General features: G+C 35.0%; 2 protein-coding genes across 6 annotated transcripts in view; one reads left to right on the plus strand and one right to left on the minus strand.

Annotated features, from left to right (window-relative positions):
* The window catches only part of LOC106063401 (neprilysin-1-like), a 59,199-nt gene extending 42,502 nt beyond the window's left edge, over positions 1 to 16,697 (plus strand). For all 3 annotated transcript variants that reach the window (XM_056013716.1, XM_056013717.1, XM_056013718.1), the window contains 6 exons: positions 18 to 85; positions 2,396 to 2,526; positions 3,676 to 3,741; positions 12,656 to 12,754; positions 14,943 to 15,019; positions 16,532 to 16,697. In XM_056013716.1, coding sequence (XP_055869691.1) covers positions 18 to 85; positions 2,396 to 2,526; positions 3,676 to 3,741; positions 12,656 to 12,754; positions 14,943 to 15,019; positions 16,532 to 16,631 — 541 coding nt within the window. In that variant the 3' untranslated portion in view covers positions 16,632 to 16,697. The remainder of the gene's footprint in view (positions 1 to 17; positions 86 to 2,395; positions 2,527 to 3,675; positions 3,742 to 12,655; positions 12,755 to 14,942; positions 15,020 to 16,531) is intronic.
* Positions 11,853 to 24,096, minus strand: LOC106063400 (putative ankyrin repeat protein RF_0381). 3 transcript variants are annotated; one of them, XM_056013715.1, is made up of 3 exons: positions 23,888 to 24,031; positions 20,301 to 22,627; positions 11,853 to 12,001 (listed from the first exon to the last, which is right to left on the minus strand). In XM_056013715.1, the coding sequence occupies exons 2-3, from the start codon at positions 22,618 to 22,620 to the stop codon at positions 11,922 to 11,924; spliced, it is 2,400 nt and encodes a 799-aa protein (XP_055869690.1). In that variant the 5' UTR covers positions 22,621 to 22,627; positions 23,888 to 24,031; the 3' UTR covers positions 11,853 to 11,921. The 3 variants fall into 3 exon arrangements, with proteins under 3 accessions (XP_055869690.1, XP_055869689.1, XP_055869688.1); XM_056013714.1 differs by lacking the exons at positions 11,853 to 12,001; positions 23,888 to 24,031 and adding an exon at positions 24,038 to 24,096 and having other exon boundaries at positions 19,987 to 22,627; XM_056013713.1 differs by lacking the exon at positions 11,853 to 12,001 and having other exon boundaries at positions 19,987 to 22,627.
* Between the last annotated feature and the right edge of the window lie 1,704 nt (positions 24,097 to 25,800).

The raw sequence follows: 25,800 nt of genomic DNA on the forward strand, positions 1-25,800 counted from the left end.
GAATGAATCTATTATAGGTCAGTGAATTATGGTGCTATCGGAGTTCTTATGACCCGCGAAATATTGCACGGATTTGATAGTATAGGTAAGTTGTTTTTATATCAGGCTATGTGGAAGCTTTGGATTGAAGATCAGTTCACAATTTTCTTTGACATTGAGACCCAACAGTGGTATTACGTATACTGTAACATTCTCTTTTTACTATGTGCAAGCTAAAAGGCAAGTTGCATAGAATTACATAAATTATATTCTAAAATCATTTTTAGCGGTCCCAAAGGGTGAAAAGGCGCAATTAGTTTTGTTTGGAATGTCTGTACGTCTGTCCGTCCCGTTTAGATCTCGTAAACTAGAAAAGATAGTGAAAATCCGACATCATAATATTTTAGACCATTCAAAGTTCTGAATATGCAACGGCTACTTTTTTTCTTTTCTGAAAGCGAAAAATCTAATTTTTAAAATCACTTATGCAAGCACTATTTTCATAAAAATACACCACTTTTACAACTATTCACTATTAATAGTAACAAACACTGGAGGCTCATTAGTATGGGGGATTACTATTTACGATATTTTTAACAAATTTATGCAAATGGTTATAGTTTTTTTGAAAAATATTTTTTTTACAAATGTATTGCTAAGTTAAGTAAGTTCAGTCATACTAACTACAACATTTACAAAAAAAAAATGTTTACTTTTATCAAAGAGAAAAAATCTATTTGAAAGCATATAAGTTGGACATACTTTAAATTTTAAAGCAAGAAATAATAAGTAATTTTTCATATTATGCCCTGAACATCCACCACTATACACAGTCATAGAACACTTAAAGGAAAATTATTATCCTTTTTTTATGGAAACGACTTTTGGATTTAAATAAGAGATTGACCCTTTACAAAACAATTAGATCAATTAGATATTCATTATAAGACATTAGTTAGGCCAGGTTCACATCTAACTTCACATTCACCTATCCTTTGGACTGCTGGGGCACCAAACAAGATTTGTCAACTTTCCTTCTCCATTCTTCTCTGTCATTTTTCTTTGATATAATTTCATTCTGATGTTCTTTCTGAAACTATTGAAGCCTGCCCTTTTACCTGACCACTTCGGGGGCCGATACTGAGTTTGTGTTTCCACACAAACTGTCTTTGTAACCTTGTTAGATTTTCACTTGAGTTACCCGGAGTCGATTTACGTTTACGTGACGTTTTTATCAATAGTTGTCTAGTCTAGATCTACACTATAAATAGATTTTAGTACCTGATTGTAAACGATGAAACTATTGAAAGGAATTCAATTTACGTTCGAGGGACAGACTGGACTCCATAGCCTTGGTCGACAGACACTCTAGGAGATGGAATTAAATAAAACTACAGTCATATGTTGTCCGCAGCCGTCTCAGACTGCTGAGCCACTGTGATCGACATTTGACCTAAATAGTGGTTTTAGTCTGCGCAATCTATATTCCACTATGAAAGTGCCTTGCGCAGGCTGGATGCCTTATAGTGTTTCACAAAACCTATGTATGATGTCGACAAAGCAATGGTTCTTACCACACTTTTGTATGGTGCTGATACCTAGTTGCTCTATAGATGGCATCTAAGGCTCCCTGAACGCTTTAACCAAAAATACCTCTGTGCCATAATGGACATATGCTGACAGATTATCTTACCAATTATCATATTCTGCTGGAGGCTGGTGTGGACAGTATAGTAGTACTACTTACCATTCGACAGCTGCACTGGGTCGGAGACTTATCCAGCTTGTGGGGACGACTACGTGACAAAAGCGATCTTTTTTTTGGCGAGCGTAAATAAGGATGCGTAACATAAGTGCCCTCTTCCGCTATAAAGATCAACTCACGCGCCATTTTGCCCTCACTGGCATAGAGGAAAGTAGCTAGCAGATGATGGCCTTCGAAAGAGACAGCTGGAGCTCTTTGGAATCGAATCGAATACATTGCCATTAATGTGGTTATTATAGAGATGAAATGGACCTCATTCACCAATCGAAATAAAACAACATTTTGCCACGTGGTTCTCTATATCTTCTATACAAAGTACGCAATCCATAAAGGCTGTCACGTGATACGTAATTTTCATTGTTTTATCAATATTATCACATGGCTAAAGGTGTTTTGTTTACGATTGGTGAATGAGGTCCATTGGCATTTTAAAAAGAATAAAAGTATTAGATCAGCATGAATTTTTACCAAAAAGAAATATTAATTCACTAATCTACTCAGATTTACAGTAGAAATTTGGGGAAAAATGCATTTTCTCAACGGGCGTGGGGTTTCGTTGCCAAAATGTGTTGTCCTAGTACCCTTGAGTCACCATGCATTGATTTTCCTTAATGATAATATGCATATATGCTGTTGTTTTTATTTTACTAGGGGCCAAATTTAACCAGAATGGACATTTACAAGACTGGTGGTCAGAGAATACTAGACGAAATTTTACACAAAAAATTCAATGTTTGACTGACCAGCTCAACAAATATTTTAACAAGGAAATCAATGCTAGGGTAAATTTAAATCTTCTAGATAAATTTCGGACGAAAATATGTCGGCGAGTTCCCTTAAATATCTTATCAGCATGTGCTTGTCCAGAATAAAGCCCGACAATGCAATTAATTAGATCAGTGTTTCTCAAAGTGTATTTGTGAAATATGAATAGATGTTCCACGAACTGCTGGAATAATTAACTAGTAGGGCACCACATTAAAACAATAAAATAAAAAATAGAATAAAAACAACACAAGATACAGACATTCTGGATGGAAATTTGATAAATTACAGAAATGGGAATCAAATAGGAGCATGTCTTTCCACCCTGAAAAATGTCAGTTATTGATAGTAACAAAAAACACTAAAACAAATAAAAACTCTCTTTTAAAAAAAGTAAAGTTTCTCACTAAATACCCAGAATGTGTGAAGTGTTCCGTTAAAAAAAAAAAAAGTTTGGGAAACACTGAATTAGACAGTCATACCCAAATGACATACCCAAATGTCATACGTTAGGATATATTCTAATGACATGGCCTAAATATTTACCCTGTGATAAACACTATGCACTATATTTTAAATGGTATTGAAATCCTTTTTATATGGGTAATATGTTTATTATAATAAACTATGCCATAATTATTTCCGTATAATGGATGGGTGCCTGGTCGTGCGGTTTGCTCGCTGGACTGTCGTTCAAATTTATCGATGGTCCCGGGTTCAAACCCTGCCCGCTCCCATCCCCCGTCGTCCTGCGGGAGGTTTGGACTAGGAAGTAAACTATCTTCAGCTCTGAAGGAACATCCGAAACACGAAAAACAGTTTACAAACAAAACAATGACCATCTTAAGGCTTCCGTGCAACTTTAGTGTCTCGTGTATTGCTTAAGTTCCTTCAGAATTTCCACTATCATCTTTTTATTGCTCCAACATTGTGGACACCGTATGGCATGGATTCCAATCAGACTATGTCTCAAAGGATATGAACATAATTCTTTGTTTTCTCAATCTTTGAGCGATATTAAAGACTGGTCGTATTTCTGCCCAATATTTGAGACGTCAAGCAGTTTTGAATTCAGAGCTCCATTATGATTTCGGTATATGGACACTGCCACAGTGGAATATTTTCATTGCAACAGTTAATAAAAAACTTCTATTGTAATATAACAGGTGAACCAAAAGCTAAATAAAGTAGAAAACTCTGCTGATAATGGAGCAATCAAGATAGCTTACAAGGTAGGTTTACTATATAAGAGATCATTGATTAAAACTTTGAATAGAAATAATGTTGAGGAAGTAATTTTAAAAGTGTATCAAGATATCAACCTTAGTAACCAACCAGTTGATGACCTCTAGAATTTGATTAAAAGCTATCTTAAAAACATAGAAAATCAAATACCAACTAAATTTAGATTGCTCAAAGAACTAGGCCACGAGCTAGCAGCAGTGTTCAAAATACTTTTTTCAGGCATCACTAAATCAGGGCAGGGTAGCGAGGGTCTGGAAGGAAGCTAATGTCACCCCCCTATTTAAAAAAGGAGAAAAATCTGACCCAGGAAACTACATACCAGTATCACTCACCAACATCACATGTAAAATCCTAGAACACGTGTTGTGTAGCAGCATAATAAATCACTTAGATAAACATAATATCCTCACTCTATACCAGCATGGCGTTAGGAAATATAGGCCATGTGAAACTCAACTAATAGAATTAATCGATGATTATTCAATGGATTAGATATATGAGCAAATAGATACAATTTTATTAGACTTCTCTAAGGCTTTTACAAAAGTTCACCACCATAGCCTGCTTAAAACAAATAAATTGGCATTAATGGTTCATTACATAAATGGATTCAGGATTTTCTAAGAGGAAGAGAACAAACTGAAATAATAAATGGCTATAAATCAACACCAATAATAATAAACTCAGGTGTACCTCAAGGAACAGTCTTAGGTCCACTACTATTTTTAATTTACATAAATGATTTACCACATTGCATTAGTTCAAAAACAAAAGTCAGATTATTTGCAAACGATTGCATAATATAAGGAACTATCAAAACAACACAAGATACAGAAATTTTAGATGAGAATTAGATGAATTACAGAAATGGAAATCAAATTGGAGTATGTCTTTCCACACAGAAAAATGCCAGTTATTAATAGTAACAAAAAAAGCTAAAACAAAAAACTACTTATTTTATTCATAGTAAACCAGTTACACTTCAATTTTGATGCTGTCAGGTCCTGCAGATATGCCATCCTTAAATCTCTTCATTGCGCTGCGAATCTCTTCCTAGGGGGGTGTACTGCACTTGATAGGTAGGTCTCCTGCAGCTGGCGGTATCTCTGGTGGGTTTGCAGGAGTAGGTCTGTTAAGAAGCTCTAGGAAATGCTCAATCCATCTGTCACAGCCCAGTTTTAGAACCTCTGTGACATGAAGTGACACTCAGTCACCTATTGCAATATTCCGTGCGGGCAATCACGAGGTTAAGTGAATAAGTTAAAGGACACTAAAATAAGGGTCAAAAGTTAGTTAGTGAAGAACTCCAGCAGAGAGTGGATGTACGATTTTCTCTGCCTGTAATATGTACCTTAATGAATCTGATTTAATGTTAACTTGAGAGTTTTCTTTGGACTTATATTTTGAACATTTCATTGATGTGATTACTTATTCCACATGGCATGAACAGCCAGTATTTATTTGTGTATATTTTGTGACGGCTGAAGTCGCCAGTATTTTCTGTAATTTATCCTATATATAATTAACTTGACGTCTGCTACCAGTGTGTTCATCAGTAATTCTAAATGTTGTCGTTGGAGACCTTAGTATACTAGTAATGTTGCGCACTTGCAAATCTAGTGCGTCTAATAGAGTACATCGTTAAGAGGAGTATCATAGCCGTACCAGAAGAGGTACCTACAACACACGGACACACCCACGCCGCTACGCCTACAGCCAAAACCAAGTAGCGACATTTGGTGGCCAGTATGCAGTATGGACCTACAACATAGGTGACATTTGGCCTTTGGTGACCAGTAAAGGAGTCTTAAAAGGATCTCAATCGCCTCTATAGTAAACAGCGCAAGACTACACGTTAGACCGGTACTTTTTCTCAAGATGGCGTCTAACTAAACAAGTACCAAATCCAGCCTGCCCACAAGATCCATTCAAGTAACACCTGCATCCTGAGATCCATTCAACGCCAACCCTGTTCCTAGATCTACCTCTGACACCTGTCCGGTGAAGACGACTCGATTCCTATCTAGAGCTACAGGTGTCGTCTGAAAGAAAGAGCCATACCATTCAAGACATCGCTTGATGACACTAATGACAGATACACCGCTTCATCACCAGTGCTCGCCACTATTCATCATCGTGGATTACTTTGAAGTACTAGACAGAACTCGTATCAACTATAAATTTGAGCATTTGAGCCATCTTATGGCATTGAACTGGACTATTTTTCTTCTACCACTTTAATGCTCATAGTAACGTGTATTCTTAAATTGGATTACCTATACATGGATTATCATTCTTAAATTGGATTACTTATACATGGATTATCATTCTTAAATTGGATTACCTATACATGGATTATTAGTCAACCACCCAAGAGGATTAAACTACACGAGTCAACAAGAAAAAAGTCTGTAAGTCACTATTAACAAATTAAATACATGCATATGATTATAAAGTACATGGATTTTGCTTTGACATAGCAGTAATTAAATTTGATTGTTAGTAGAGTTAGTAATTGATAACTCTTAGCATTTTTGGAGCCATACTTTGATTTCATTTTTCTAAGTGTTCTTTTAAGGGTGGCTGGAGAGGGACTATTGCATGAATTATCATAACAATAGGATCTATTAGGGTCTATCCTATTTGTTCTTTAACCTCTATAAGGCCCAATGCGTTTGAGGCTCTCCTTGTTGGTACGGAGGTCATAGAATATAGTGGGAAATTATTTATTTAGCTGTTGAGTCTTGTTTGTATTTCTGTCAGTGTACTTAATCTGTATCTATATTGTTGTTTGTTTAAGAGTCTTGTATCCATATATCTGTATTTCTCCTGTCACATTTCTACTTTTTATTAATTTCTTTAAAAGCAGACTGTGTTGTTCTCTATATTGTTTCTGTGTTTGTCTCTTTACTTATACTGTACATATATTTTTCTTTCTTTTATTAATTTACATTTTTCTACTATTTTACTTTGGCACAACAGCACACATGTATAATATATGTTGAAATTTATGACTATTGAATTTGAATAGTCTATAATTGAGTAACTGAGTAAATTTTGATCTAGATCTATACATTTGTTTGACAATTATCACTACATTCTTTCATTATATTGTAACCATTAATTGAATTTTTTATTGTTGTATAATATACACATGTTAAATAATTGACACACACTGTATTGACAAGTACAACACAGTACATTTTTTCTTTTCTCACTTAATTAACTACACAAAGCATTAAACATGTCTTCCTATGACAAAATTTTAGAGCTAGTAAAAGTCATGGAACTAGAAGGGGATGAGAAAAAGGAATTTATTAAAAAAGAATTAGAAAAGGCAGAAAAGAAAGAAAGGGAAGAAAAAGATAGAATAGAAAAGAAAGAAAGGGAAGAAAAAGATAGAATAGAAAAGAAAGAAAGGGAAGAAAAAGATAGAATAGAAAGGAAAGAAAGGGAGGAAAGGGAAGAAAAGAAACAAATTAGAGATAGGGAAGAAAGAGCTGCTGAAAGAGCTCATCAGAAAACATTAAAAGAACTAGAAACTAAACAAAGAGAAAGCCAAGACAAAGTAGAGTTAGCTAAACTAGAAGCTGCCAAAACAAATCCCAACATTAATACCCAACAGTCTACAACAAAGCCATTCATCTCCAAATTCCATAAATATAATTCAAAAGATGAAACACTTGAAAACTATTTAGTCCAATTTGAGCATATAGCCTCAACCTATAGTCTTAACAATGAGGACATGGCCAAACACCTACTAGCAAATTTGTCCGGAGAACCCCTCAACATCATTTCCACTTTAACTGTAGACCAAAAGAAAGACTATGCAGCAGTAAAGACTAGATTATTAGAACACTTTGGAAAAAACTCAGATTTCTATCGTAAGCTATTCAGGGACACTAAATTGAAAAAAGATGGGGACTTCAACAGAATAATATTCGACATGAGGACTAACATGATAAAATGGTTAGAGCTAGCAAAATGTGACATCAAGGACCCGACACAAATCCTAGACATGCTACTCATTGACAATGTCCTCAACAACGTGACAGACCTAGTATTTACTTTCCTTAAAGAAAAGAAGATTAAGACAGAGACTGAACTGATAACAAATCTAAATCTATTTAAAGACAGTCACCCTGGACACACGATTGACAAAAGAGACCTACACCAACTAGTAGCCACAGCAATAACATTCAACAACAACAACAATGACAAATTTAAATGGTCCAACACCAAGACTTGTTTCAATTGTGGTAGAAAAGGTCATGTAAAAAACCAATGCAAAGCTCCTATAAACTACAATAACAATTACAGATACAGAAGTTACACCAATTTCCACAACCCAAACAGCTACAAACAAAACAACAATAATTACAATAATAGACCATATAGACTACACCAGAGCGCAAGTCCCAATGAAAGAAGAAATTTTGCAAACAGTTACCAACACAATAACTATAACAGAAACAGACAATCTAGGAGGGACACATACAACAATCAGTCTAATAACCATCTACACAGAAATAATAATAGTCATGACAATAGAGAAGAATTAACAGCCTACATGCATTACAATAAGCCAAAATTGAACCTATACCCCTCATACGTAAATGGAATTAAAGTAGAAGCCCTCAGAGATACAGGAAGCAGTGCCATATTAATAAATTCAAAACTAGTAAAACCAGATCAAAAACTGCCAGAAAAGATCAAACTTACATATGCCAATCAAAAGAAATTTGATATTTGTGATACAGCCAGAATACACCTAGATACCCCATGGATAACTGGAGAAGTAGATGTTATTATTTTAGATACACCAGCACAAGATTTAATAATTGGTAATGTTAATGGTATAAATGATTTAAGTAAAGAAGAAATTATAGAATGGGCAGCAAAAAAGGGTGAAATTTGTGAACTATCTGCTGCACAAGATACAAGTCCTACTACAAACCACTTAACTAATGATAACATTATTAGAGTAGAGAATCTATCAAGATACACTAGATGGCAAACAATTGTGGGAGAATTCAGCAATGTAGCACATGTTAAATGGGTAGATATAAGAACTCAAGATAGATCAAATAAAATTGCATTTGTACACTTAAACACAGTAGAAGATTGTTATAGAATTATTAAAGCATTCAATAACAAGTTATTTAGAGGAAGATATATTAATGTGAAATATGAAAATGTCTAACTTCACAATGTAATTAGAAACAACCATTTTCAATTAGGTCAACCTGACATTTTTTCTTGCCATGATGCAAATAGGTCATGACACTTTATTGTTACACTTTTCTTTTGGGTCATGATGACATTTATACTTATGATCAATAACAGATCATCTATTTGCTCATTGTATTTTATTATCAACTTGTAATATGACAATTACCAGATGTGTTTATTTTGTGTGTATATATTGTATTTCATTACTGATCGTGCACAGCAATGTAAACAATGAGATGTAAACAACAGTGAACTACTTGAACTGTTGACCTGAAAATTTTTTTTCATAACAACTCACAGATGTAAATATTGTCTAAAATTTTTTACACACCTGAATACTACAATGAATGTTTATAAACATGGAAATTTGTTTACTATTGTACTTCAATACTACACTCAGACTATTTATAGTAGTCTTATGCAAGGTCAACCTTGAACTGGATTGACATGTAAATGAAAATTTTTCTTGATGATGGCAAAACTTAGAATAATATTTTGACACAGCACATCACAGTTGTAAATAAATATGAATTTTTTTTCTGTAATCATTTTGAGTAAATTTACTCAGTGTGTCAAATGATACACATTGATAATGTTGTGCATCTACAATTATAGTAAAACATTGGATGTGGAATAACTTGTATATTTTTCCTTTTTTATATTGATTAGCATGTGATTGTTTGTACAAAATTTTTTCTTTCAGTACAAATGTATGCATAAAGCTTGTTAACACTTGATGGAGGTACTTTTCATTACAATTAATGTGACATTTCAGTGATTTTGCTCTCAGTGAATTAAGTATATAAATGATTATACATTTTGGACTCAGTAACCTATATGATGTTATACATAATTACTAAGATTATATAAGATGATATGAGCAATTGGAGTGAACTTACAGCACTTGATAGAATAATGGACTAAGCTCATATATATTTGTACAGTGATATTAATGTAAAATGTATTTGTCAAAGATTTTTGGTCAAAAATCTTTTTGGAGTGTGGGGCGTATGTCACAGCCCAGTTTTAGAACCTCTGTGACATGAAGTGACACTCAGTCACCTATTGCAATATTCCGTGCGGGCAATCACGAGGTTAAGTGAATAAGTTAAAGGACACTAAAATAAGGGTCAAAAGTTAGTTAGTGAAGAACTCCAGCAGAGAGTGGATGTACGATTTTCTCTGCCTGTAATATGTACCTTAATGAATCTGATTTAATGTTAACTTGAGAGTTTTCTTTGGACTTATATTTTGAACATTTCATTGATGTGATTACTTATTCCACATGGCATGAACAGCCAGTATTTATTTGTGTATATTTTGTGACGGCTGAAGTCGCCAGTATTTTCTGTAATTTATCCTATATATAATAAACTTGACGTCTGCTACCAGTGTGTTCATCAGTAATTCTAAATGTTGTCGTTGGAGACCTTAGTATACTAGTAATGTTGCGCACTTGCAAATCTAGTGCGTCTAATAGAGTACATCGTTAAGAGGAGTATCATAGCCGTACCAGAAGAGGTACCTACAACACACGGACACACCCACGCCGCTACGCCTACAGCCAAAACCAAGTAGCGACACCATCTCTTCTTTTGTCCTTCATCTGTTATCACATCACCATTTTTGTTTTTTACTGTTCTCTCTGACTTGGCTAATTTTCCAGATAACTTTTTGACTCAGTACAGGTCTTTGGTACTGTTCTAAAGGGATGCTTCTTCTGTTTCTTTTGCCAGTTCTTCAATGTAGATACGCCTGTCTGTTCTGATGCTACGCTTGAAATTCCTATAAATTTCAACATAATCTTTGTGTGCTTTTCCTTTTGCTGCTCTTGTTTTACTGTTGTTCACGTCTGCTTTCTTCTCTCTTCTTTCTTTGATTTTCTAAAGAGTTTCTGTTGAAATCCACTCCTTGTGGGTGTAAGACTTGGGACCCAGTACTTCTTGGCATGTGGAGGTTACTGTTTCTTTCACTTTCTGCCATGTCTGTTCTACTGTCTCCTCTTCTAGAAGCTCTTCTAGGAGCTGGAACTTGTTTGATAAGGTGACTTTGAACTCTTCCTGTTTTATGCAGTCTTTCAGCGCAATGGTATTATAGCGTTGGCGCTGGCTGTCCCACTTGTCCTAGTCTTCTTCAGCTTCCGTTTTACTCGAGCGCACAGAAGATGATGATCTGAAGCCACATCTTCTCCTCGTCTGACACGTACATCCTGAAGAGATCGATGGAACTTCTTCCCAATACAGACATGATCTATTTGGTTCTCTGTTGATAGGTCTGGTGACATGGTCTATTTGGTTCTCTGTTGATAGGTCTGGTGATATGGTCTATTTGGTTCTCTGTTGATAGTCTGGTGACATGATCTATTTAGTTCTCTGTTGATAGGTCTGGTGAAATCCACGTTGCTTTGTGTATTCGTTTGTGTGGGAAGACAGTTCCTCCAATCACTAAGCTGCTTGTGGCACACATATCTGCAAATCTCTCTCCAATTTCATTCATCTCACCTAATCCATGACCTCTCATATCCTCTGTTGTCATTGCCAGCCTTAGCATTGAAGTCGCCCATTATGATAATGATGTTCTTTTTAGAGTCTTTCATGTAGGATGGTAGTCAGTCTATAGTAAAAAATTGTCCTTGTCCTACTTGTCCTTGTCCTCCTCATCATTGTCGTTTGTTGGGGCGTAGCATTGGACAATGTCTAAGTTAATTTTTTTCTGCACTGTGTGGAATGAGGCTGTTATTATCCGTGGTCCATGCGCTTTCATACAATAAGTGCTCTCTGAGCCTGCTTAGACAGTATCAGGGCTACACCCTGAGTGTGTGTAGCCTCTTGCTCATGTCCTGAGTATAAAAGTAGCTCCACCGAAGTCAGTCTTTTCTGCTCGGAACCAGTCCATCTTGACCCGCTGATTCCTAAGATGGTGAGGTTGTACATTTTCATCTCAGCTGCCACTTGCGTTGTCTTCTCAGTCTCATACATGGTACGGACGTTCCATGTACCGATGGTGGTGGTGATCCTGGTAGAGATGATGATTTTATTAAAGGAAACTATTCGTTCTTTTCTTCGTCTAAATAGAATTAAATTAAATCAACAACATCATCGTAAAGATATACACACGACTTGTATAGTAGACCAACTGACTAGATATCTTAAGGCAAATATAAAATATCGTTCTTTTATGATTAGTTCTATATATCAAATTGTTCAAACTAGATATTCAAATGCACACTTCTATACCCAAATGAAATATTAATTATTTATTAGATATTAGATATAATTTTATCATTAACTCAAGACCCACTCAAATAAATCAATCAAATAAGTTCACAGAAATATTGTGTAACCGTGATCTCAAAACTTTGCAGTAATATATATTTCTGTTCCCCACCTAGAAGTATAATTGAAACAAAGATATACTTAGATATTTCTAAATCATATATCTTAAACATGTATCGATTTTTTTTTAAATATATTAAGTCTAGTTACTAGTATAGGCCTATACTTCTTTAACTAAATTGTCATGTAGCGAAAACAAACCAAAGTCTAAAATTAAGTTTCCTAACGCGAGGGAGCACATAACTCTCATGGGTTTGTTAACTAGTTAAGATTAGAAAAATTTAAAAGTTCTAATTCTGTCCTGTGTTATATGACATAAACCTTGACTGTTCAGGCATACAGAAGCAGCATAGAAGCAGAAGGCAAAGAGGAACCTATTCTGCCATCTCAAAACTTGACACACAATAGGATGTTTTTCTTAAGCTTCGCTCAGGTAAAAAAAAAAATTAATGCCATAACTAATAGTTTGGTTGTGTTGTTTTCAATGGTTTCAATGTAGCCTACATCTTTTGAGTATTTGCAAGCCCAAGACTATATTTTATGTTTATGGATAACCACAATTTGGACAATCAAAAAGCTACATTGACTATATTAAAACGGATGAGTTTTTTTACATTTATTTTCAAGGTAAAGTTTTTCTGGCTATCGAAGTTAAGAGAGCCTCGTGCTAAAAAAGCAAATTTCATGTCGTGTGTTCGTTCCTCATAGTGGCCGTTTTTTATTTTGTGGTCTTTCAATGACCAATAAACATGAATATTTAGTTTACTATATTATTTGGGACTGCGTAGCCACATGAAATACTGCACTCCTCATTAATCTTCTGACTCCAAGACATGCAAGTCTTATTATTATTATTATTTGAACATAAAGTAGGGATTTTTTTAAATTTATAGTATGTGTTTTACGGTCAGTTTAACACCACGCTAACATATACATGAAAAATATGTGTACATAGGCCTAGGCTTACTATAACTAATCGTATCTAGACCCACTGATAAATTTGAATTTCGGACATTTTTTAAAATCATGGCAGTGTACACCAGACAAATATTATTTAACGATTGCCTGTATGTGTTTATACTGTCTGTCAGTCGGTCTGTCCTATTCAGATCTCAAGAAAAATCAAATTTCATCCGTGCAGTTATTGTAAGCCTATTAGAATTTGGTGCGTTTCATTGTATTTTCAAAATGACGTATGCATTTATATTAAGATAAAGACCTCTTTTTAAAAGATGAAATAATTCATATTTTTAAAATCCAAATTGCAAACACATTTAAACAATTATTAAAACAATGAGTTTGTTTTCATTCAGTAGCTCTATGGATAAGGGAAGAATCTTAGGGCCTATATTTGGTTATTATTTTGTAGTTCACACCAATAGAACTCATGAAGTTTTTTTAGTTATTATAACAAGAAACGTGATTTTTCGGGACTAATTATTATTCCACAAATCTTGCTATTGTACTACCTCCTCATTAATAAACATCAATAATAATATTAATATTATAATATATCGATCAATATAATTATTTTGTTGACAAACAGGAAAACTTTTTTTATATATTAGGATTCGCTTTCAATACCAAAGAAAAACTGTTAGCCCATGAAAAAGGAATGACAGCTGACCCTAACCCCTGACCTGATAGAGAAACAAAATGTCTATGTAATAAATGCACGCAATAAGACTGGGATTTTTAATTTTGGGATTTTTAGGGCGCTCCAGAGTCCACCCATCTCTAATGAGTACCTACCTTAACTTAAGGAAAGTATGGAGGGTGGTCTTTGTGCTGGTCATATTACACCCTTATTAACTGTCGACCATAGAAACATGATGACCTAACACCTGACCTGATAATGAAAAATAATGTCCATGTAATAAATACAAGCAATAATAACAGTACTCCAGAGGGCTCGGTGGCGCCCATAAGGGGGGGGGGGGGGGTAAACGCTTGTCAAACGAACCGAGATGATTTTTTACCGCTTGAATCCCCCCCCCGGCCCAAAGTTGAATACTTGACACAAGTTGAAGAAAGTAAAGGCTGTGCTGACCACCGAGACATATAAACCTTATGTCTTCCGGACCACCGAGACATATAAACCTTATGTCTTCTGGACCACCGAGACATATAAACCTTATGTCTTCCGGACCACCGAGACATATAAACCTTATGTCTTCCGGACCACCGAGACATATAAACCTTATGTCTTCCGGACCACCGAGACATATAAACCTTATGTCTTCCGGACCACCGAGACATATAAACCTTATGTCTTCCGGACCACCGAGACATATAAACCTTATGTCTTCCGGACCACAGAGACATATAAACCTTATGTCTTCCGGACCACAGAGACATATAAACCTTATGTCTTCCAGACCACCGAGACATATAAACCTTATGTCTTTCGGACCAACGAGAAAGTTGTTCATGTCGTGTTTTTTTTTCTTTGGTGCTCTTTTAAACCAAAAACAAGACAGAATTGTGAAATTATATATTTACAGATATGTGTCATGGATAAATGAAACATATATAAGAATTTAATTGCAACATTTTTACATCCTAATTAACAGAATTTAATGCGTCAAAGCTACAGTGCTTTTTTTTTTACAATTCCACAGACATTTTGTTCAGAGATTAGCGTTGATTATTTAAAATACTTGAAAACATTTAATCGACACCGCCAAGACATTATTAGGTAAGCTTTTAGATTTTTTTGTTGACTATTTCTATATGTTTCAAGAAAATTGTACTTCCTATTTTCTTTTATGAATAATAAGCATTAGTTTTAAAAGCACTCACTATCTTATCTTATAAAATACAGACGTTACTTCAACAAAGAAGATGATTAGGCTACGTCCTACGCGTGTTCCTATCTACTCTTGCACTGATATTATTCATGCCGTGTATTAGTATCTGTTTGACTTGGATCACCAGGCCATTTTAACTTTCAGAAGTTACTCTAGAGATTATTACGTTTGTATTTGGACTTCCTACTGGACGGCATCAACTCAAGTTATTGCTTAATTCTTTCTGAGATGGAAACAATGAAAAAAACAGGGGCGGCTTGGCCTTTTAGGGGCCTTTGCATTGTGATATTTGACATCATGACATGAGATAATGTAAATAATATATATATATATTCCAATTTGTATAGTATATAAGTAAAATTAATCATACCGTAGTCTGGTTGCGAGATAATGCACAAGTGACAAATCTCAATTCATATCGCAGCATCTATAACATCATCTAGATCTATGATGTCTAGTATTTTGAATACTCCACGTGAATAGCAATATTACATGGCAGTAGCGTAATATTTAATGTAAAAAAAAATTAGGACATTCATTTGGGGGCCCGGGAAGACTTTCGAATTTGAACCCTGTCGCCCCCCTTAGCTACGCCATTGGAAGAAAACTGTTATGTGGTTTAACGGAATTGTATTTTAGTACGACTGATGCTGATCATACCGATAACCAAACAAGTCATGGGAAGCAAAGATAAACATATTTTATATTGAAATACCATTGGTTGAGGAAATATAGTGCGGTAACTTAGAACTACATTTCTCTAATGCCCAAAGTTTTGGTCATTGATTTTAGTTGTCCCCCTTAATGGAAAGCCGCTGCCCACCTGTCACGTTTAGTTCTTTAATTATAAAATTGATTTTGAAAATTCTATTTCAACTTTTATGGTGCTACTTTTTGTGTTATGATTAAGTAAGCAGAGTATAAAATAAAACTTGGAACAGGGGAAACAATTCAGAGACGTTCTTAGATGATATACTAGCCTATATCTTGCTTATAAAATAGATGTAAAGGTAAAGAACTAAACAAGGTTCAGTAAACGCGTGGAATTGTTTTTAAATAAATAGGCTATGTTTTAGGTCGAACATTTCTTCGAAACAATTTCTGCATAACTAGCCGTAACCTTATACTGTGTACATTGGGAAGCATCTAGTAACATACCGATACGTTAGATTAATTATTGACATATATAATGTTGATAACACATGTGTACCCTATTTAGGTTATTATCTTATTATCTTAATAACCCAATACAAACTATCACTAACCGACCTATGGATAGATGTAATTCTATATCTTGATTTCATGTTTGTAAAAATGCTAAAATTGCATGACTCTGTACTACGTCATTGTTCTTTAAACATTTAGTTGACAAGAGTTCGTTGATTTGTGTGTTCCCTTAGAGTCAATGCCGCTATCCAAAACTCTCCAGAGTTCGCCGATGTCTATTCTTGCCCTCTTGGTTCTCCTATGAACCCAAAAAACAAATGCTTTCTATGGTAACGCAGACAACAGGAAAGGAAAGTTTTGTTTTATTATGTTCATTAATAAAAATTTGCACATTTTTAACTAATGTCCTTTGAAGTCTTTCTGTTTTTTTCAATACTATGTCGAATTTCTGTACTTATAAAGTTATGGTTCGACGTGTAAAATAATTTGTTAAATAGAATTTCTAATCTTATCTTTAAATCTTAGCTCTTTATATCACAAGAAAATTAAGAATAGCGCAGGACCTTTTGACGCGAAATATAATGTTCAGATTTTATAATGTCTTTCAAAAGATTGCAACCTCTATACTTTGTATGTGTAATTGTCTTCACATTTATTTTTATTATCGAAAGAACAATAATTATTTTTCGTTCATTAGATTTCGTATTTATGTTCGCTGTGTTATTATTGTTATATCATCAACATTATGGTATGTGTGTGGGTTTTAATATTGTCCAAAAAGAAAAATAAAACAATGATAGAAAAAAATCGAATGTAATTTTTCGTTAACAAGAAAACGATTTATTTAATTTATATAGCCTCTAACTAGAAAAAAAAAAGACAACTGATATATAACATGTCTTGCTTTTCGCAACCTCACCTATAATTTATAGCTGTGAAAAAAAAGCATGTCAATATCATGGTTCCAGATAGGACTTTAAATGTTCATAATTAGTAGGTTTGACATGTTTCTCTCAGAGTTGAAGATTATTAGGCCTACATCTTGGTCCAAACCTCCAACATCAAGACGTATGTCTCTTGCACATACCACACGACCAATAGCCATCCATAGTTCCCAATATGCCTTCGCGAAATAGTTGAAATTATTTTAAAAATTTTGGTCGGGGGAGAATGTGTGCTATATCGTATAATAGAGTGAAAAAAAACCAACAATGTTTATTCTAAAAAGTTTAGTGTCTCCTAAATTATCTTCAGAATCTCTCGCGCCAAAACGGCTGCACCAAAACGTCACGTACCGGGTCATCCTTGATCACAAAAAAAAAAAAATCCCTTAGAAAGACTTCAATATTATAAGCAGGAACTTGGATATAGATCAACGATCTTAAGTTATTTGAGACAGTTCTTAAAACTAAACAAAATCAAGCATTACTACTACATCTTGGTTTATTAAATTATATGTGATGTCTTATAAAACTGTATTTTATAATGAATACTATTGTGAGTGCTTTTTTGTTCCTTAAATTTAATCTATTATCTTCACCAATGTACACTTTTGTAATTAAATAAAACAATTTTTTATTAAATATAGTAATATTTGAGTCCCTAAACAATTTGTACATTAATTTTATCATCATCATCATCATCATCAAACTCCATTAGAGTGAGGGCTTGAGAGGCTCAAATCCTCTCTTGCAAAAGCCCTGGACAGAAACCCTGCTGTCTTGCGTAGTGCATGAATGTCGCCATACAGGTCGAGAATTTTGGGTTTCCCAGACCTGTCGAGACGGAGATCAGCAAGTCTGGGGCAGTCAAACAGAATATGAGGCACGGTTTCCTCTTCTTCCCCGCAGCGAGGGCACCGTGAATCGAAATTTGGCCATAGCCGCGAGAAATATGAGCCAACAGGACAGTGGCCTGTCCTGCAGTGTGCTATAATAGCTTGCTCAGGCCTGGACAGCCTCCACCACGGGGAAGTGCGGTCAGGGCGCCTCATGCGCTCCCAGACTCCACGGGCTTTTTGGGACTTGTCCCAGCACTCAAACCACTTTTCCATTTCTGTTTTTTGTATTATAGCCAGGGCTTGATGAAAGCTTACAGCCTGATCAGTGGGTGGAATTTGCCCTCCCTGGTGGGCCAAAGAGTCTGCGATTGTGTTGCCAGTCACACCTATGTGACTCGGTACCCACTGCATTATTACAGGGGTGCCATAGCGTTGTTTGATGTTATGTGAAGCCATGATAACAGTGTTGATATTGGGGGGCCATGGTCCGGGGCTTTGCAAAGCATGTAGTACAGATTTTGAGTCAGTGACCACAACAATCTGTGTTGCCCTCAAATGTCCCTCGCCGAGTTGAGAGTCAATGACTTTTAAGGCTTCACAGACTGCCATGGTCTCCGCATCAAAACTGCAAACACTACCACATGGTCCAAAGATTTTGACTGTGTCAGAGCCAAGAAAGTCGATGTAGGCTCCATAGCCTGCTCTTCCAGAATCTATTGATGCCGATCCATCAGTGTATGCAAAAATAGCACTGGGCTTGAAGGTATTAATGGTCTCCAGAGCTAGGATTTGAAGGTCGTTAAATGAACGGCTTTGCTGAGTGGCATTAGGGTCTACTAATTTCAAGCGTATGTCTGGGGTTGTTGGGCGACACCAAGGGGGAAGGGGATGAAAGCGTTGAATGTTTTGTCAGTTGGTGGAGAGGCCAGCTTCATCAGATAGTCTAGTGGCATAATGCATAAAAGACTGCATCTGGATACGTCTTCTGCATCTCCAACCATCCACTAGTTTTAATTTTATCAAAACTGGTGAATTCAACTAATAGTAATATACCAATTTAAGTGGCAAGTGTATTACTGTTGACTTTTTCACATGCATTAGTTACTCTTAAAATGCATGTTTTAAGGGACATACAAAAAAAAAAACTCTCCCAAAAACAAAATTTACAAAAAATATACCCATACAGACAGTGACATTTTTTCTATGATGTCAATTATGATTTCTTAATTGTATTTATTTATATATTTACTTTTCTTTTATTGTAATTTTAAAATTAATTACTATTTAACTTTTAAAGTATCACATGTCAAAATGCAGGGCATTTTTAATTCTACATTAATATTTATACACCATTATGGCACTTTATAAGATTTAAAACATAATATTAAAGAAAAGTAAATTCTACACTAAAAATAAACAATACTCTTGAGAATTAATATAAAAAAAACAACCTACAAGTGATTATTTGCATAGCAGAACTGTAACAGTGTAACAGTTGGACATAATTTAACTTTTTTTATTCCAGCTTCTTATAGCTTACAATTAATGGAAACACTAAAATGTGTATGAAATATTTGTTTGTCCTAGATCTTTTCTCATTCTCAATCACATGAATCCCAGGAATGATAGATCATGTCGATTATAAATCATCTGCAGCATGGAATTTCTATTATTAGTTTAACAATTGAAACAAATGAAATCTCACACAAGAGTAGTTCTCCAATTTTTAACAAAGATCACATTTCAGTAAGAGACCAGAAACATACTTAGAATCATAAAGATAAACAAGCCAGTAAATGAAAATAAAAAAAATGAGTAGTACCATGGCATTATTTCATTAATGAATATAAAAAATATCCTTGTCCTTAGTTATGAAACTGTGTGGCCGGGGGGGGGGGGGGGGGGGGGGGGGGCATCTGAAAGATTTTCCTTTTTTGTAATGCCATTGCCAAAAACAAATAGTAAGATTGTTTGATATTGTAAGATTGCTGTTTGACACTGCAAGATTGATGTTTGATAGAGTGATCAAAGAAACCTAAAACATAGGTCAGAACAATGTTCACAGTTTTTACACTGGACCAAACGTTGACCAGTTGGCCAGTAGTACAGTAATGGTCTAGGTGAAGAGCTACTTTCATAGCTTGCAGCATCAAAATACAATGGGATAGAATCCCAAAGTGAGCCACAGAGTTTCACAACAGGTTCTTGAAACATTAACATACTTTTCAGTTTCATTGGCAGTGGACAACTCATGACTCTCTCTTTTCTATCATTTCCATAGCCCAGAAGAGAAGAAACTGTGATAAAACACAACTTAGACAAGGGCCAAGGCTGAGAATAGAAATTGTCTAAAAGTTTACAGATTTCTTCTCTCTGCACTTTTTGTGCCCATCTTTTTTCTGTAAAACTGAAATCCTCATTTAAAGGTGGTTTCAATGTATCGTGTATTGTAAGATAACTCACTGCTAGGAAGTACTTCAAAAATCCTATCGCATTGGCATGGTATGATGTAGCTATTAATGAGAACCTTCTGTCTGAAACAAGAGAATATTTTATTGCTGGTGTGAATCCTTTAGAAATAAGCCTTTGTAAGAAATCTTTTTCCCCATAGACAATCAAATAACGAATATCTTCAAATTGAAACTTAAACATTTTATGTGAAGATAAAAGATCCAACACTGCTATATTTCGATAGAATATGCCCAAAGAAAATGGAGACTTCCCTTCATACATTCCAATGTTGGGATCTGCCCCATGCTCCAGAAGAAATCTGACTAAAGATTCACAATCTTGTGATGTGCTTATTGACAAACTTAAAGCTGAATGACCATGCTTGTTCACCACATTGATATCTGCACCATAGTTTAGTAATAATTGCAATTGTGGAAAGTCTAAAGAATACTTGATGGCATACATAAAGGCAGATGTGCATGTCTTATCAAGCATGTGAATATCTGACCCACACCTCAGTACTGTTTCAAGCATGGAGATGAAATATAATTCAGCTTTGACATCTGCAGCAGTCCTGACATGTTTGTTCATCCTAACAATTGTGTGTGGTCTTAATTTTATTACATACATTAAAAGAGTCTCATTGTTTTTGTCTGGCAAATGTATATCTCCACCTCTCTCCACTAAAAATTCAATGTGATTATGAAGTTGATTTGAAGCAGCATAGAATAAGACATTTCTACCTTCAGCATTTAAAGTTGAGATGTTAGCTCCAGAAGTTAGCAGCGTGTCAAGGGATGAGTCAGAATAGGCAGCTGCAAGCATTAGTGTTGTTCTTCCATTTAGATCACATGAATTTACATCTGCTCCTGCATTTAACAGTATTGTTACACAAACATCAATACTAGAGATTTGCTGAGTAGTTTTCAATTTTTTTCTAACATCATATTTGTCTACTAGATACATTAATGCAGTTTTGCCTTCGAAATCCTTTAAATTCACATTACTGCCCGAGTGAATCAACATTTTTATTAGATGCTCATCACACAAACTGCAAGCATACATTAATGCTGTTCTACCAAGGTTACATTGTGCATTGACATTAAAATTATGGGTATTAAACAGCAAACAATTTAAACAGTTGTCATTTCTTTTTAAAACAGCTAAATCTAATGCAGCTTTTCCAGCAAAATTTCTGAGTTGAGTGTTGGCACCTCCTTGCAAAAGTAAATCTAAATAAGACACAAGGCCAGCTTTTGTTGCTCTCATTAAAGCTGTATTACCATGATAGTCTTGTATATCCAGATTTGCCCCTTCCTGAATTAAAAGTGAAAAAGCCTGGAAATCTTGTAATTTTACAGCTATTATGAGAGGAGTCCTGAACTTTCTATCAGATAAGTTCACATCAGCACCAGCAAGAATCAGTGTACTTAAGCATTCCAATTCTCTATTAATACATGTCATCACAGCAGATCTTCCTTGTCTGTCTAGTGCATTCAGCTCAATACCAGAACGGATTAGAATCTTCAGACATTTAGAATGACAAGTCAAGATACATCTGAACAATGGAGTACCACCATTATAATCAATACTTTGCAAGGAAGCACCTGATCGTATTAATGTCTCCAAGCAATCAGGATGCCCTTCATCGATTGCAAGAATTAAGGCAGTTTTCCCTCTAATATCCTTCACCTCTAGATTACATCTATGGCTGACAAGCAACTTGAGACATTCTATATGATTATTTTGTGTAGCTATCATTGCTGCAGTCATGCCATAAGCATCTACATTATCCAGTTCAGCACCACACTGTATCAAGAGATTTGTCATATTGCTGTTGCCCTTGTCTACAGCCAGCATTAGTACAGTCTGCATAGACCTGTGCCTCTTGTTGATGTTAGCACCAGCCTCTAGTAAAGTTTTCACAGCTATCTCTTCACCACTTCCCACTGCAAACCAAAGAGCAGTTTTGTTTAATGTGTCACTTGTGTCTATGTGAAAAGATGTATCTGTCACATATTTCTTCAATACACCAACATCTCCCTCGCAAGCCATTTTAAACAGATCTGAAGGTCGTGTTTTTTCATTCATTCTTTATCTGCAAAAAAAAAAAGTAATTGAAGTTTATTAGCACACAAATAATAATATTTATTTTTAAAGTAATAATATGAACCGATGATATAAATTAGAGGCAAAGTTATAGCACCCAGTAATGTAGTAAGTTGTCTACACAGAATGTGGTCCTTATCAAGATTTCTATTCTGTTCAGTGAGGGATTTTATTTTTTTAACTTCCCCTCAATCTTATTTTAAATTCTTTAGTTAAAATTAATGTCTGTGGCCAAAGCGTTTGTTAAAGACATGCATTAAGTGACCAGCACAGTGACTAATACATTTATACTACTTAAAATATGTCAGGCAATCCTACCCAGTAAGGCTGGTTACTCATGCATCTTAAAATTCTGAGGATTTGGAAAGAAAAAGCACAAAAATTTTGCACTTGCTATACCACTATGCTATAATATCATTTGTACCTCAAATCAATGATTAGAATAATTATTTTGCTTAATAATTGACTATCATGCTGCAAACGTTATCAATCTTTAAACATGAAATATCTTGGGAAAAAAAGATATGTTTCATTTCTGAAATGATTATTTACTTCTCTATATTTGTAATCATAAAAAGGTATTGAAAGATTTTATTTTGTCATAAAGACCAAACAGTGACCTATATAGATTTGCCACATCCTTTGTCTGCTGTATGTTGCTTTAAGTAGCCTACTCTGTGGGTCTCAGAAATAAGCAATGTATATAGTTTACCTGTAACCATCTAAATAAAAGCCATTATCATAGAATATATTAAATACATTAAATAGATCTTAACCTTTCTAGTAAAAATAATGATTTATAGATTTAGATTGTGATTTATATTATAGATTTAGATTGACAAGTCTATAAGACTCTAGATTTCACTATAAGATAAATAGAAATATTTTAGATATACACCAAATCTAGATTATGATTATCTACATCTAATTAGGCCTATTATTAAGCTACCTTTTACAGATAGAGCCAAAACTAGACCATCAATATCATAGTTCATTTCTTACTTATAAATATGCATAGTATACCGTATGCATACTGTAGGCCTACATGTAACATATATAGGCATCATCAATCGTAGACTATAATATAATAATATTAGTAAATGCAGATTTGATGCTCAAGGCTAAAACAGAAATTACAACAACAAAAAAAAAAGCATAATAAACGTTTTTGGCTTTTATTGGAATAAATTTGAACAATAATTAAAAATAATAATAAAATTATAAACAATGTAACAGTTACTGAACTTACTGTAACTTGAGTGTAACTGTATTTTAGATTTATTATTTCAAAAATCTAGATTGAGATCTTGAATCTAGTTCCTTTACTTTTTAAAGTAGATCTAATCTAAAATTCTAGATAAAGATAGATCTATTACCGCAGTATAACCTGCTGCCTTACCTGTTTTATGTTTATCATGTTTATGGGTATAAAATTTAAATAGGTCAACAGTGTTTTTGTTTACGTATGTTACACTTTCTTTACTTCCGGGTATAGCTATAACCTATATAAAAAGCACAAACACTGCACCTCAAGTAAGCATTAATGGCCAACCACTAGAAATTGTTGATCACTTTTGTTACCTTGGCTCCATCATATCCAACAACACTCTACTGGATAAAGACATAAACAACAGGATAGCCAAGGCAATGGCCACCATGTCACGGTTGCAGAAAAGAGTCTGGGACAACATATTGCTGACTAGCAGTACTAAAGCCCTAGTCTACCGGACCTGTGTGTTGAGCACCTTGCTGTACGGAAGTGAAACATGGTCAACCTACTCATGGCAGGAAAAAAAGCTGAATGTCTTCCACCTCCGATGCCTAAGGCGGATCTTTAAAATAAGGTGGCAAGATAAGATAACAAATGAGGAAGTGCTACATAGAGCAGGATGCCAGGATATCCGCTCTGTTATCAGCAGCAGACGCCTTGGCTGGCTTGGCCACGTTCGTAGAATGCCAGTAGGTCGACTTCCACAGGACATCCTGTATGGCGATCTAATTGAAGGCAGGAGAGCCGCTGGTCGCCCACTTTTACGTTATACGGATGTATGCAAACGCGACATGAAGCTCTTCAAAATCGACACTGGCAACTGGGAAGAGGTGGCACTGGACAGATCCACATGGAGAGAGAGCATAAAGGAAGGGTCACAGATTGCAGATGTCATACACAACAGAAGCAGAAAGAAGGGTGAAAATGCAATGGCGCCTGGTGATTTTATATGCCCAACCTGTGATCGCAGCTGTGTATCAAGGATTGGCCTCTTTAGTCACACAAGAAGTTGCAAAGGGAAAAGATCGTCTCACGAGACGTAAAATGCCACAGAATATAAAAAGGAATATTAAGGGCATATCCATTCTCAAAAGCTAGTAGAGTCTACATACCCTGTGAGACAAACATATAATAATTTACAGGTAAAAATGTGTGTGATGCGATGTCATTGTGATTCTACTTGCTCCACTGAATAATAATAATAATAAAGATTCAGGTCAAACTAACCAGAAATAAATAATGGTTATGCGCTTTTGGCATTTAAGGACGGCGAAGGGCCTATACCTATATCTATATAAGAAGTGAGTGAGTACAGTCATTTGTTTTTGTCTGTGTAGGGTCAGCCTTTTCATTAGAAGTTACAAGGGCCAAAGTGTGTAATATTTAGGGAGAGGCGTTTCATTTAAAAATAGGGTGTATTGTGTGTGTTTGGGGTGGGGGGCGTTATAAAGCAAGCAGACGAGAAGGCTGCAACTGAGGGGCGTAAGAAGTGTTTGCGCATATTCTCTATAAGGAGTCTTATAGAACTTGAGGACCAACAAAATGTAGAGGAGGAGCAGAGTTGTAATGCGCGCCAATTTATTAAAAGATAAAAAAGTGTTCCTGGCAAAGTAAACATGTACCAATTATTTCAACCATAACGCAGCATAGGTTATGCCTATAATATAAAATAGCTCTAGCTTGCTAAGACACTTTTTGCTATTCTCTTTAGCATAATGCTTAATTTAAACAAATACAAAAAAAGCGATTGCTTAGGCCTACCGGCGGCTAATGCATTCAATAGAGTCTAATGCAATTTGTTTTTAAAAGTCAGCTTCCAGAAATCTTTCATTAAGGGGAGGATTCACCTCAATTATATCAATTTTCTTATTTTTTTTACATTTTTCAAATAT

This window comes from Biomphalaria glabrata, chromosome 16, assembly GCF_947242115.1.
Source record: "Biomphalaria glabrata chromosome 16, xgBioGlab47.1, whole genome shotgun sequence".
In the NCBI taxonomy this organism is placed as follows: Eukaryota; Metazoa; Mollusca; class Gastropoda; family Planorbidae; genus Biomphalaria; species Biomphalaria glabrata.